Genomic DNA, 13,459 nt, shown 5'->3' with positions numbered 1-13,459 from the left:
CAGAATTACTCTTATATTCATCACTATACAGTATTTACATCTTTACATTCACCTTAAATGGAAAATAACATGCAAAAATAAAAAATAAAAATACAATCCAGCGGTGGTCTGAAGTTTTGAGGCATAAAAAAATCTTATTTTTCAAATCTTGATGTTCTGGATAAAAGTTCAACAAAATGAGCTTAACCACAAAAATCTTGGTCAAACTTTGAACTACCAAGTTTTTGAAATGTGCTATTCAAGTGAACTTGACTTATAAATTATATATTTCTCAATAAAACCACTTGTGATGTATTGAGTGTTCCTTGTTGAACGTCAATATATACCAGGGAAATATTTGATAAAAGCATTGATATTGCAAACTACGACAAATTAGTGGATAATACAAAATGCTGCTTTTTGTCTCCCTCTAGTGGTGATAATCCAGAATCATCAGACGGCAAGAAATTAGAGTGAATTTTTGTTTTAAAAAAATCTGAACATATGAAAGTAAATGCATGTTCTATGCATATAACTGAAAATCCAAGAGCGGTATTAAACATTGACAGTTTCGTTTTAGTTACATTCACCATTTAACATGAGAAATTGTATTTAATTTTTCTTAATTTTAACATATTTGTTAAAACTGTGGCTATGTCATCACAGTATCAGGAGGCAAATAATCTGAAAAAAAAAAAAAAAATCAAGCTCCTCTCCCTTCTTCTAGTGCTAAATGCAGAAATACAGAGCTCTGTCAGAAACGACCAATAAGAGCCAGGGGGAGGGTCTCATCGCTGTCAAATATCCTAGTGTACGGCCTGCTCAGACCCTCTGATACATGGAGGATAAATGATCCATGGAACATTTCGTTTCTGATCTGACCTTTCCAGAAAGTTTGTGACTATAAGCTAGAAAGTTGGGTCTGTGTTCAGAAAGTAAAAGATTTAAATAAACTCAAAGATTTTACTATGAAAGGGTGTTAAATGTCCCGGTAGCTGCAAAAACTGTAGTCACGATATCACTTACTAAGGGATGTTTCACCAAAGATCAGTCAAACCAAACTGCAAAAGCACCTCGTGATGCACAAACAAGGAAAACTCTGACCTCTGAGAAAGAAGTACAGTCGCCTGACCCTGCTGTTCTACGATTTGCTCTCTGGCTGCTGGCTGCGTGTTTAGCCAGGTAATCACCTGCTAAGCCTCTCTAAAGGTGAAAGGTCAAAGAGAAGGACAGGAGTCATGTCTGACAGGAGTCTCTGAAATCATTTACGACCAAGACGGACCTAGAAGCGCTCTGCTCCTGCGTCTCAACTCCCTGCCGTTTTCCCGCCACTTAGGTTACAGATCCGACAAGGTAAGCAGTCTGGAGCGATAACGGAGAACAATGTCTGTTGTGGCAGTGAAGTAAATCGGCCTACATAACTATTTTTTGTAAGTCTAAGGAGAGTATTTGCTGTTTATATCTTGAATCTCTCTTTTATTGCAGCAGCATGCCCAAAGCAGCAGACAGGACCTCTTCCACAACGTCCGCCGATTCAGCCCTAGGAGACGGGTAGGTTTGAACTTATTGATCTTACGTCAATTTAAGAACGCCGTGCAACTTGAAACGTTTGTTCTCTCACTTTTTTTTCAGCAAAGATGGCGGCTCCAAAACTAGCACAGCCACAAACTCCCCATCGGGTTCGGTTTCTGAGACACCGAAGAAATCCTCGAAGAAGGCCAAGAAAAACACGGAGAGCATGAACAAAGTCTACAACTCCATCCTCAACAGTGTTTTTGGGGCCGTAAGTAGCCAACTCTGCAAACCACTGAATGAAAACTACATTAACCTTCTTAACAAGCAGCAACAGTTACATTTCTTTATCTTGACACAAATGCATATAGAAAGTAGAAACAGTGGTAGATGGCCATCGCCTGAACATCTTATTTCTTGTTCCGGATCTTTCTGACGCTGCCGACTCTGATCCTGGTGTCTCTGCTGCATTAGCGGCTCTAGTAAAGGCTTAATGTCACAGTTTGTTAAGGTTATCCGCCTGAAACGTAGTCCAACGCCACTCGTTTGTCCTTAAAAATAGCCTTCGTGTAGAATGGTTCTGGTGGTTTTAATTACTACTAATTGATAATGTTTTGTTTGCTTTGGGTATAAATGTTACCCGAGGAAGTCGCCCACATCTCTTAGCCACTCGTCACAATGAAAAAAAAAGAGAGTATATACAGATTTTTGTTGTTGTGATTTTCACATTTTGTAAATAGTTTAAATTTGATATTTCGGTTAAACTGTATTTCCTGTTTCATCAGGACAGAGACCTGGCTCAGGCTGAAATAGACGGTGAGTCTCATTTCTGCAGCTCAGTATTTATCTCAGTAACAAACATGCAAGTGGTTAGAAAGTTAAAAATCCATATTTTCAATCTTAAAAGATAATGGAAGTCCTTAAAAATAGATTCAATTACCACTTAATTTCCATATGGTGGGATTTTTATCATAAAAATGTTCCTTCAGTTTAGCGTTGTGAAAGAACATGTGGATTAATTGTATTATCCCGTTTAGTTTTTGCCAAAAGAGAGTTTTTTTTATGAAATCCTTCATGCTTATTTAAGCTGTAGCTACAAGATTAAGCATCCCTGGAGCTGTGGATATTTTCTGACACTTCGCAGAGTTGCAAGAAGCCTTCAAGGAGTTCGACTACGACCAGGACGGCTATCTGAACTACAAAGATGTGGCCGAATGCATGAGGACCATGGGATACATGCCCACCGAGATGGAGCTGCTGGAGATCGTACAGCAGATCAAGATGAGAAGTGAGTCCGACGGGAAAACAGTTTGAGTTTTCAGCCAAAGGTAACAGATCAGAAGAGAGTTTTTATAGCACAATCTGGAAAGTAATGTTACAGCTTTTTTTTTTTAAATGAAGGCTGACCTTTTCTTCTGCTTTCTTCTCTTCACATTTTGATTCAGAAATCTTGTTGCATCCAATTTTAGCACCTCAGCTTTTAATTTGTTTAAATTTCTTGACGTTTGACCAATTTGATCAAGTAAAATGTCTCTGATTTGAAATACAGTTCGTCGTTAAATGTTGATGAAAGAGCTAACAAATTAAAGAGCTAAGAAATCTTTTTAATCCTTCAGATCTTTTGATTAAAGTCCACTTTCACCACTTCTTTGATTTCGCCATTTTTCATCAACAAAATAAAGATTGAACCAATTCAACGCGTTTAATTCGCCTTTAATTCACTTATTTTACAAAACTTGCAGATCAAATGTGGTGAAAATCAACTCTTTTTGCTGTCTTCCCTCCCCCCCACCACCCATCTCTCTTTTAGTGGGCGGCTTAATGGACTTTGAAGATTTTATTGAACTGATGGGACCGAGGATGATGGGAGAAACCACAAACATGCTGGGACTCAAGGAGCTCCAGTCAGCCTTCGTACAGGTCAGCTACGTAAAAAACAGATCCAGTGAAATTAGTGGAAAGATAATTAGAGAGAAAGCTTGTCGAGATGAAATTAAACCAAGCTGTATATAGAGAATAGAGAACTTGGAGCAAATTTCAGATAATCAGAATTTTCTCCTTCACGATAGTTTGACTTGGATGGAGATGGAAAGATAAACCAGGACGAGATGAAGGAAGCTCTGAAAAGTCTTCTGGGGGAGAAGCTGAAGAAGGGAGAGCTGGAGGAGATCCTGAAGGAGCTGGACGTCAATGCAGACGGAAGCATCGACTTCGAAGGTCAGAGGTCATCAAGCGCTCCATTTTCCCATCAATGCTGGTCGAGGACACAATCCTGACTCTGTGTTTTGTTCCGTTTCATTTCCAGAGTTTGTGATGATGCTTTCTATTCACTGACATCACGAAGCAACATCTACCTGGGCTCACGACAAGCACTTACAGACGATGGAGAAAATGTTATTAAACTGATATTTTGTAAATCTTGCTTCAATGAAGACAAATACAGATGTTTTCAAAACATGATTTTGTTTCTAATGTGGATGTAGTCTTTTAGTGTTCAACTATGGAGCTGTAAAAAAAACTGATTTGATTTGCATTGTACTGAAGGCTGAAAGGTATTTCAGTAAGTGACCGAGTTTGTTGCTTTGTCATATGTAAATAAAACATAATCCCTTTTTTTGCTATTTTAATAAATAAATTCAAATGCGACGAGTCTGTGATTTCTTCATAACAACAAAGATAAGAGATTTCATCAGCCTCACAATCTCACTTTATTCAGAAAACAATTTTTTTTCCAACCATGTGAAATCATTACATTCATGTCAGCATCTAAATAATAAGTTAAATATAAATGATCTATTAATAAACCAGGTCTAATCTGCACTCTTTAAAACCAGAGACCAAATTAAAGGCGGTCTGTCGGAATCACATTTGAGTTCAGGCTCAAGAGCATCAACATGCCAGAAGGTTAGCGCTGCTAAGACAGCTCACTTTAAGCTTTAAGATGTGTTCACACACTTCAGCAGAGTGTGTGAACACATGCCCACTCCCTCACAAAATAAAACAAAAAGGAAAAAGTGGAGTTTTTGCATATAGAGAAGCCTTAGTGACATCCATCCTAATGACAGGAAATGGGGTGAAACAAACAATTTCATTTATAAATTAAGAGTTTTGTTCTTCAGATATACGTTTTGAAACCATGTTTCTGTAGTTCACAGCTTGTAAAAATCTTAATTAGGCTTCAATTTAATCTTTCCAAGTATGAACTAAACTGTATTACAAACAATATTAAAAATAATATATACATCTAATTAAACATCTACTCTGGGAGGATATTCAGGATAGTAACTTTGTGCAAACCAAAAAAAAGACAAAACTCCCATGTTTGGGCTGAACATTTGAACTTTGCAAAAAAGAAGAAAAAAATCATTAACTGCAAATGACTGTCATTGTCATGTCTAATTTTGAGATCATAAAGAGTATATCAGTTATGATTGCAAACTGTAATTTGAATACTTTCTTATTGAAACGATTTTTAAATTCAGAATCCATTATTTTTCTCTTCCACAAAGATGGAAAATAATCGCCGTTAAATAAACGCATCAGATTTGTTATTTACAAAGCAGGATGACTGAACGTCCTCCAAGAGTAATATTTGTCACCCTGGAACATACAGTCCAGGTTTGTCTTCACATTTTAAACATTTTATGATTTAGAATATCTTCTGATTCTTCTGGGTTTAATTTTTTCTTTTATTTCATCCTCCTCTCCAGGGAATGTTCACTCTGACTTTTGTAAACTTTGCAAACACTGAGAAACACCATCAGTAAGCAGCCTTTGTAAACAAATACACCTACAGCCCCGTTAAAAAAAGAAAGTACACCCTCTTTACATTCTAGCAGACTAGAATTTCGTGTTTTAGGGAATAACTTTTCCACACTGGACTCATCTTTTTGAACTGTGTGTGTCTAAGTAATTCACACTGTAACATTTAAAACTGGAGGAGGGTGTACTTTCTTTTCAGCATGACAGTAAGTTTAAACCAGCATGTGATAATGCGTGAGGCTCACATTGTTCTTCAGATTGATGCAGGATGTGCATGCAGTTAAAGCCGTACTGTGTGCTTTGAAGGTCGTTTCAACAGTTAAAACTATTTCAGTTTATAGCAGAAAAAAAATAAAGTTCACCACAACATTTCTATAATAGCTATACCCACTTAGTAACCAATTAATTTAGTTTTTATCTCTATATTGTTGCTGATTTAGATGCCGTTAATCCTTTTCTATGTTTTATTCTTTCCTTCTTTAAGTCAAATTATACAACAACTACAAACCTGAACTTTTCCTCACTTTATTAAATCCAGTCTTCAGTAAAGAGCAGAAGAGCTGCTGGCTATAAAAACCATGAAACTCTGATTCGGTGCCCTGAGTCTACAGCTCGTTGCTCTGCTCATCCGCAAACTCGGCCATGATGTCGTGAATCCAGACGTCGTGTTCCTCGTGCGAGGTGTCCACCAGGAAGACGCTCAGCTTCCTGTCCCACGGGTTGTTGGCGTCCTGCATGGCCTCCAGCTGGGCCACCAGAGGTTTCTTCTCCACGTGGTTCCTGAAAACGATGGAGGCTTCCTCTGACCACAGCTGCTGCTTCACTCCTGCAAGAGAAGCGAGAAACGGTCAGTAAACCGGAGTTCAGATTGTGGTAAAATCTAATACTAGAGCATGGAATAATAAAAAAAAAAATAAAAATCCATCCTAAGGTGCAGGGAAAGATCATTATTACTCAACCAACAGATTTTGGACCTGCTGTGTTGCAGTTTCAGACACCGCTTAATATTTAAAGAACAAAATCCGAAACTTAATTTCTCATCAAACCACAGAAATGCAGTGTCTCGCACCAATTTAACCCACAACATAAATTTATTTTACAAGGGTTACATGAGAAGAAAGGCTTTATTGCTGAGCAAACCTTAAAAACGAATAGTGAAACTATAAAGGCTGAACCTGGACTCACCAGCCAGCTGGGCGTGGATGCCCTGGAACGGCAGCTGTCTGAACTTCTTGCTCAGAGTCCGGAGCTGACTGCAGCTGACCAGCTCATGTTTACCATAGTCCAGCTCATAAACAGAAACCAGCCCGTTGGTCAGAACTCCCTTCACCAGCACACGGTGCCAACTGCAAAGTAATATTAACAGAGAACTAGTTTTAATCAAGCTCTCAATGGAAAACCAGCTGCTTGTATCTGTTGGTTAATGAAATAAGGTTAACGCTCACTTGTTCTCAATTTTAGCTGCATAAATCTGATTCTTCTCCACTTTAAATGGTTTCTCCTCGGTTTTACTGTAGGAAAGTATCATTTCTCCCATCAGCACCACCAGTTTGTACATGTCTCTCCAGGGCTGCAGCACAAAGTGTCCTGGATGACACGCCACAGACACGTACACATCCATATTGTGTCCTGCAAGTACACAAAATGACAGCATAGTATGGTGGAACATTTTAATTAAAAAAGCCTGGAAAAAAATTAGGTTTTCTTTACAAGATTTATGCTTTGCATTGTTTATTCTGACCGATTTGGGGTAGCTCCAGCAGTGGCGGCAGCTGGAGGAGTGCTGGAGGTGATGATGGTGCTCCAGGAGGGCTGGTGGACACTGCGTGTCCTCCTCCTTTAGGTCCTGACTGCGTCCTCCTGGGATGAGGCTTGGCTGGGACAGAAGCCGACGTCGGACTGCCACCGGTGGAGTCACTGCTGCTGCTCGAGGTCTTGGAGGAAAACGGGTTTGTGGAAACCTTGGTCGGGCTGTGAAAAGAGATGAGCAGAAAGAAAAAGAAAATCCCATTTTACTGTGACCATAAACGGATATTAATCAGAAGAGAGCTGCATGAAGCTGAGTGGGAAAGCTGCAGATGAGACCTGTGGCTGATCAGAAAGACATCCGGTTGCTGCTTGAACAGGTCGGACTGAGCCATCTGGTGGTTGAGGCTGCGGGCCGGGTCGTGGAAGTTCTTGTCGGTGAACAGGTGGACACAGACACAGTGCTTGGTTTCGTCCATTTTGGCAACCTGGGGAGTGTGGAGGTTTGTGAATAAAATTTAGCAAAAGTTGCAACACGAATTGATCAACGGCGTCCCCCTGCAACTTTCAAACACCCTCCAGATTGACCTTGCTTTGTCGTACAGCTATGAAATTTGGTATACTTCTGCAACTCCCCAAGACTTACAGAGTTGGGCATTTTGGATTGAAGTTCCAATTTTGACCTGCATTTGATCAAAACTCATCCTACAGACCAATCAATTGACTTCTAATTTCATCAGTTTGCTCAGTAGGCATGGGGGATCTAAAGTTATCAAAAATGGTGAGTTTTCACGCATACTGAAGAGAAAAACCAGACCTCAAAGTTTGACATCTCACCATGAAACACAAAAAAAGAGAAGAAAAGGGACAAAACCAAAGTTTAACAACCAAAAATTCAACATGTAAAACTTTATTCAAATGAGAGTTTATAAAACATCCTAGTAAACTAATGGTTTACAATTTATTCATAAAAAGTTAAATTAAGGGAAGCTAAGTGCGCTAAGCCATTTGAATGTTAGCGAAAACGCTAGAGCGCTACAAAAAAAAGTTAGCTATACTATTAGCACATTAGCAGAAGTGTGTCTACCAACTGTAATCTTTCTGGGAAATTAAAGCCATTATAATTTTAATTAAATTAAATTGTTACAACGCATTTCTAAGCGTTAATTACACTGGAATAGTAAAAGACTATCTAACAAGGCCGTCTTCTATAAAGCTCATCTGTAAGTGAACGGTAAAAACTCGCCTTCATGCTGCAGTCCGGGGTGTTTAGCACTTTCTCTCGAAGCCACTGGACAGCATCTGAAGACCAGGACCCCACACTGACCGCCAGGTCTGCTAGGCAGCACTTCACAGCCTGAGCACGAGTCGTTTAGAACATGACTTTGTATGGAAACCACATTCTCAAAGACAGTGACTGACTTCTTTTCAGTGTTGGACCTGAGGTGGGATGGACACGAGGTCACGGAGGAAGAGCGGCGGGATCTCTCTGAGCTCAAACACCTCTACGGAAGCCTGGACGCCCACGTCTACGAACAGGATGTCCAGCACTCGGCTGCCGTGCAGGTTGGTGATCTGGGTTGGAAAACATTGGGGACAAAAGCCTGCATGACGACAGCTATGCCTTCACTAACTCTAAATCTGAGAATAATTAGGAGTTGTATCCATTTGTTTGACACTTTACATTTTGATCCGTTTCTGTCTCACCTCAACACGAGACCATTTGCCTTTATAGCGAGCCAGACATTGTTTCCCACAGAAAGGTCTGGATACCAGAAACTCTGACGTCACCTGGAGAAACGCAGACATCGTTTGTCTTTTTGTTTGTTCCCTGTCTGGTTTTGTGCAGCTTTTTGATAACTGATCTTGAATGACAGGATTTGTTTTCCTACGCAATCATACATCAGGTTTGGGTTAATTTGTGAAGCATCTAAGGCTTAATTAATCATCTTAGCATTTTCACCTCCATGCAGTGACTATTTACTTTAGCAGAGGTTAACGGAGCTTATTATTGAACACAGGATTATTCTCTGAGGACAGTAGTTTCATGTGAGCTCGTCTAAATGTTTGCATCTTAAATCGACTAAAAATGTACGTCTGCGGACTTCCTCCTGACGTAAATCGGTAATGCTTTAAAGGACGGCAGCTAGAAAAGCAACTGCTTCCTGTGCTGCGAACAGATTAAGTTCCTTGGGAATGTCTTTACTCCAGATTATCGTCCTAATCTCAATCTGTACTCAACACTGCATGAGAGAAACAACACGGCACCACTAAACTTCTAGATTAATTTAGTTTAGTTGCTGATATGCATAGCAACTTTAAGGATGCTGTATAATAATACTAGTACAAATACTTTTATGGCACATATAGTTATAAAAAATACAAACCCAAACATGTATTAATTTAACGTACACAGTCATAAAAATTAGTTTTGTAATTATTGAGTAAGGGACAGTTAAACGAGATCTCTTCTTCTTCCTGCTCCTGTCACTCATGTAAAGCAATGTGTGTACGCCTTTGTGAATTAATGAAATTTGTTCCACTGAGTGAATAAACTGATATATTAATTTAAAAACTCATTGATACACAATGACATTTTAAATACAAAATCTGGAGACCTTAAAAAATCCATTTAATTTATAAATTACACATTATACTGACAGAAACTTAAAGTACTGCACAAAATTAATGTAAAAGAAACAGCAACCCCCCCTCCCCCCAAAAAAAAAAGAAAATCAGCATATTTTGTCTGATAAAAGCGTTTCCACCGTTTCCGTTCTTTTAAAAGATGCCACCATGAGGAACATGCTGCAGTCTAGCTACCTGTGTGTGGAAGTAATTCTCTATTTTCTCCAATATCTCATTCAGCTTAGCGAGTCCTCTGGAGGGGAGCTGGCAGTAAATGGTCCCATCGGAGCAAACACTGCTGACGGTCACATTCATATAGGCGCTGTTCACCTGGGGGGATAAACAGATGTTGAGCTGCTATGAACCCATAGGCCTGAGAACACACACACACACACACACACACACACACACACACACACACACACACACACACACGCACACACACACACACACACACACACGCACACACACACACACACACACACACCCCGGCCTCCTGTGTACCTGTAACGGACTCGCTAGCGTCTTGTCCTGCAGGGATTTCATGCAGGCGGCGTTGATGTTCACGTCGTCGTCCTGAGATGTGTCGTACAGAACCACCAGTGGGACGGGACCTCGCTCTAAGATTTCGGCCAGGAGGATCCGTCCACTCGCCATCGCCTCAAACGTCTTCAGAACCGCAGGCTCCTGGCAGAACGGCTCCAGGCCTGAGCAGGAACGGCGAAACCAGGTTTCAATTCCAACTCCTTTCTCTCTGGCATCACAGAGCTTTTCTATTTGTTAATTTTTACACTACAATCACAAACTTCAATGCGTTTCATGAAATGCTGAGGAGGTAATTCAGCTCTGATACTGATTCATGCGTGTTGAAACCGGGATGTAAAAGTTGAGGACGCGGGTTGGATTTAACAGGATTCTAACCATGGGCTTACCACACTTTACTGATTAGCTGTGAAAATAAAAGTCATTACATTTTGCAAGGAAATGATGGATAATTTTCCTTTCACTTCACATCTATGCCCTTCTTGTTACTACCTGCAAAAGGGGAGTTTCTCCTCTCCTCTGTCGCTACATGCATGCTCAGTATGAGGGAATGCTGGAAAGTCATTGACGATGCAACTGATATTCTGCACATCAATGACTCCACAATTTGCTGGGTTTTCTTCGGTAGAAATTTCTTTAATTTAAAAAGTAACCTGAAATTAATGTATTATTTGACAATTGAAATGTATGTCACTGATTTGAAATAACTTTTTTTTGTAAAGACAACATTTGTTGTGCATTGTTGCAACATAAATGAACCAAATTGAATTGAATGCAGTAGTATTTGTGGTTATCAATGCGTCTTAATGTGAAACATTTCAATGGCACCTGCAGTAACTCACCTGCTAGCTTACACTTGGTTGCTTGGAAAGGCAGCTTGAAAAACTTCTCATGCAGCTCCAACACTTTGCTTTTACTGATCACCTCTGAGAAGCCGTGATCCACATAATAGACCTGCAGATGCAACAACAAACAAGTTACCCTGCAAAAACATGAAATCTCACCAAGAGTTTTTGATCTAGTTTCTAGTGCAAATACACTAGTGTTAGTGACATGGGGAAATATCTTGTTATAAGTTTTACATCAAGGTACTTGTAAGTGTACAAAGATGTTTGCACTAGAAATTAGACAAAAATACTTAAGATCTTATTCAGTGTTTCTCATCTTTGGTTGCTGCCTGGTTTTGTGCCTTTACCTTGACTTTGTCAGACATGACTTCACATATTTGTGCCCTCAGGATCTCCTCCTCCTCCTCAGCCCGGGCTGCGACGAATTGGCCTGAGGAAGTAGAAGACAGAGGGGCTTGCTGGCTTTTGTCTGAGCCATAAAACTCCCTCATCTCGTCCTCCATGGAGTCCTGCGCCACTGAGTAACCCTCGCCGATGTACCTGCCAGCGGAGGAGCGGTGGACAGTGAGATGTCCGTGCTCCATCAGCTAATAAAAGGATAATTGGCTTCCATCCCACCTCAGTATAACAGAGTTGGTGTTTGTGGCCTCCATCACCAGAACGGAGGGATATTCCTCCTTGGGGATCTGCAGAGTCGGCACCTCGTGGTTGCTGAGGCTCCTCCCCATCTCAGTCCTAACGCTCAGCTCCTCTTCGCTGGCGGACGAACTCCTCCTGTTGCAGTTCTCGTCCTCCCCTCCGACGCTGCTCCGCCTGTACAGGATGGCCCGCTGGGGGTTGTCAGACATCGGATAGTTGATGGTGCAAATGTCGGAGAGGAGCTCAAGGTTCTCCAGCACATATCCGGGCAGTTTAATCTTGTAAAACAATAACAGAACGATATTAGCAACATTTGCACATGTAGGTAAATTGATGGTGTTTTCAAACCTGATAGTCCTATAGACTTGTTTGATTGGGGACCAAAATTGCAACATTTGTTACATTTTCAGCTGCTGCGGTTTGCTTTGACACCGAACTCTGTGGCATCACATTTTAGCAGTTGGAGGATTTCTCTTTTGTCTTTTGCAAAAAAACAGAAGTTATTTCTCCCCGCTAGCGCTAAACTGGCACTTTTATTTTTATTGTATTTACCAAGTCTGCTTGGCCTTCACATACACATTCGAACCACACCAGAGTTCACTTCAGCTGAAGCAAAAACTAGGTTTTTAGGTGGACCAGAGTTTGCTTTATTGGTCTGCATCAGAGTTTGATTCTGTATTCACACTTCCCCAAACAAACCGCACTAGAGTTGGATCAAAGCGGACTAAACAAGGCTGGTGTGAATGCACCCAAAATGTGCATCAAAGTGTGTGTCACTAACTTTGTATGTGTCCTGGAAGAGCTTGGGCAGAGCGTGGGCCCACAGACCACTGGAGTACTTCATCAGCAGCTCCTCCAGTCTCTGCTTCAGATCAGGGCTGAGGGCTGCAGGGGAGGAAGGAGGGCTGGGAGACCAAGAGGAAGACCGGGGAGACTGGGGGGACGGGGAAGACCGGGGAGACTGAGGTAACTGGGGGGACGGGGAAGACTGGGGGGACTGGGGAGACCGGGAGCCAGATCGAGCCAGAGGGTTGATGTGGGGCCTCTTCTGGACCCGGGAGGCTTCAGCAGGCGAGCTGGTGGAGTTGTTACCGGTCTGGGAAGGAGAGGGTGAGTTGGACAGTTCCGTTGCAGGGTAGAGGAGCAGCTCCGAGGAGTTACTGCCACAGGTTTTCTCCACCTAAAAACAAAAACAACAACCCGTTCTGTTGCAGACTTGAACGTAAACAAAAGCTGACTTTTTACATCTATAAGGCTTGAATTAAAGTATTCCAATGAAAGAGTCCACAATATGTTTTGTATTCACAGTAAAACATAATCTGCCTTCAAATGTGCCTCTTACTGCAGTAAATCTAAAGGGTTAAATTAAAAACAAAAATAAAAGCTCTTTAATGTTCAGAAATTTACAAATTTCTGTTTTTTTTTTCCAAAAACATTTGTTTTCAAGACTGCTCAGTAAATTTATGAATCATAATTTACCTCTAGGTGGCTGCCTTCCTGAATCAAATAAAACTATCAATATATCTCTTTTTAGGCCATTTAACATTTTGCTTAAACGGTCTAAAATGATTAATTCCTCTTCAGCTTGTTGTATTGGGACCATCAAGAGCAGGTACTTTATATTCTCACCCCAAAGAAGGGGTATCGAGTGTAACTGGTGTCTACATTTACATTCGCAAGGCAGCACAAGGCTGCAGGACCAGTTTCAAAGAGGAAAGGAAGGTTGGAGTGGATCTGCTTACACCAAGTGAATCTGTTGCTCAGTGCTACTAAAAACTTTTAACGCAAGTAACAAAAAGCCA

At 40.8% G+C, this 13,459-nt stretch overlaps 2 protein-coding genes across 4 annotated transcripts in view; one reads left to right on the top strand and one right to left on the bottom strand.

Annotated features, from left to right (window-relative positions):
* Positions 1-248: 248 nt before the first annotated feature.
* LOC106933067 (calcium-binding protein 2-like) lies at positions 249-4,137 on the top strand. The gene is made up of 8 exons (XM_015012104.2): positions 249-1,332; positions 1,465-1,530; positions 1,612-1,762; positions 2,277-2,307; positions 2,636-2,779; positions 3,302-3,411; positions 3,561-3,708; positions 3,797-4,137. The coding sequence occupies exons 2-8, from the start codon at positions 1,469-1,471 to the stop codon at positions 3,823-3,825; spliced, it is 675 nt and encodes a 224-aa protein (XP_014867590.2). The 5' UTR covers positions 249-1,332; positions 1,465-1,468; the 3' UTR covers positions 3,826-4,137.
* A 38-nt stretch (positions 4,138-4,175) lies between these two features.
* tdrd7b (tudor domain containing 7 b) overlaps positions 4,176-13,459 on the bottom strand; it is an 18,065-nt gene continuing 8,781 nt past the window's right edge. For all 3 annotated transcript variants that reach the window (XM_015012099.2, XM_015012100.2, XM_015012101.2), the window contains 14 exons: positions 12,439-12,837; positions 11,637-11,935; positions 11,366-11,558; positions 11,013-11,124; positions 10,132-10,334; positions 9,823-9,957; positions 8,707-8,790; positions 8,440-8,574; positions 8,246-8,356; positions 7,339-7,487; positions 6,995-7,224; positions 6,699-6,882; positions 6,439-6,599; positions 4,176-6,079 (listed from right to left, as the gene is read on the bottom strand). In XM_015012099.2, coding sequence (XP_014867585.2) covers positions 5,859-6,079; positions 6,439-6,599; positions 6,699-6,882; positions 6,995-7,224; positions 7,339-7,487; positions 8,246-8,356; positions 8,440-8,574; positions 8,707-8,790; positions 9,823-9,957; positions 10,132-10,334; positions 11,013-11,124; positions 11,366-11,558; positions 11,637-11,935; positions 12,439-12,837 — 2,616 coding nt within the window. In that variant the 3' untranslated portion in view covers positions 4,176-5,858. The remainder of the gene's footprint in view (positions 6,080-6,438; positions 6,600-6,698; positions 6,883-6,994; positions 7,225-7,338; positions 7,488-8,245; positions 8,357-8,439; positions 8,575-8,706; positions 8,791-9,822; positions 9,958-10,131; positions 10,335-11,012; positions 11,125-11,365; positions 11,559-11,636; positions 11,936-12,438; positions 12,838-13,459) is intronic.

Source organism: Poecilia mexicana, unplaced genomic scaffold, assembly GCF_051168715.1.
Source record: "Poecilia mexicana isolate PSO_F unplaced genomic scaffold, ASM5116871v1 scaffold_18, whole genome shotgun sequence".
Taxonomy (NCBI): Eukaryota; Metazoa; Chordata; class Actinopteri; order Cyprinodontiformes; family Poeciliidae; genus Poecilia; species Poecilia mexicana.
Note: the sequence above shows the minus strand (reverse complement) of the source record. Positions and strands in the feature narration are given on the sequence as shown.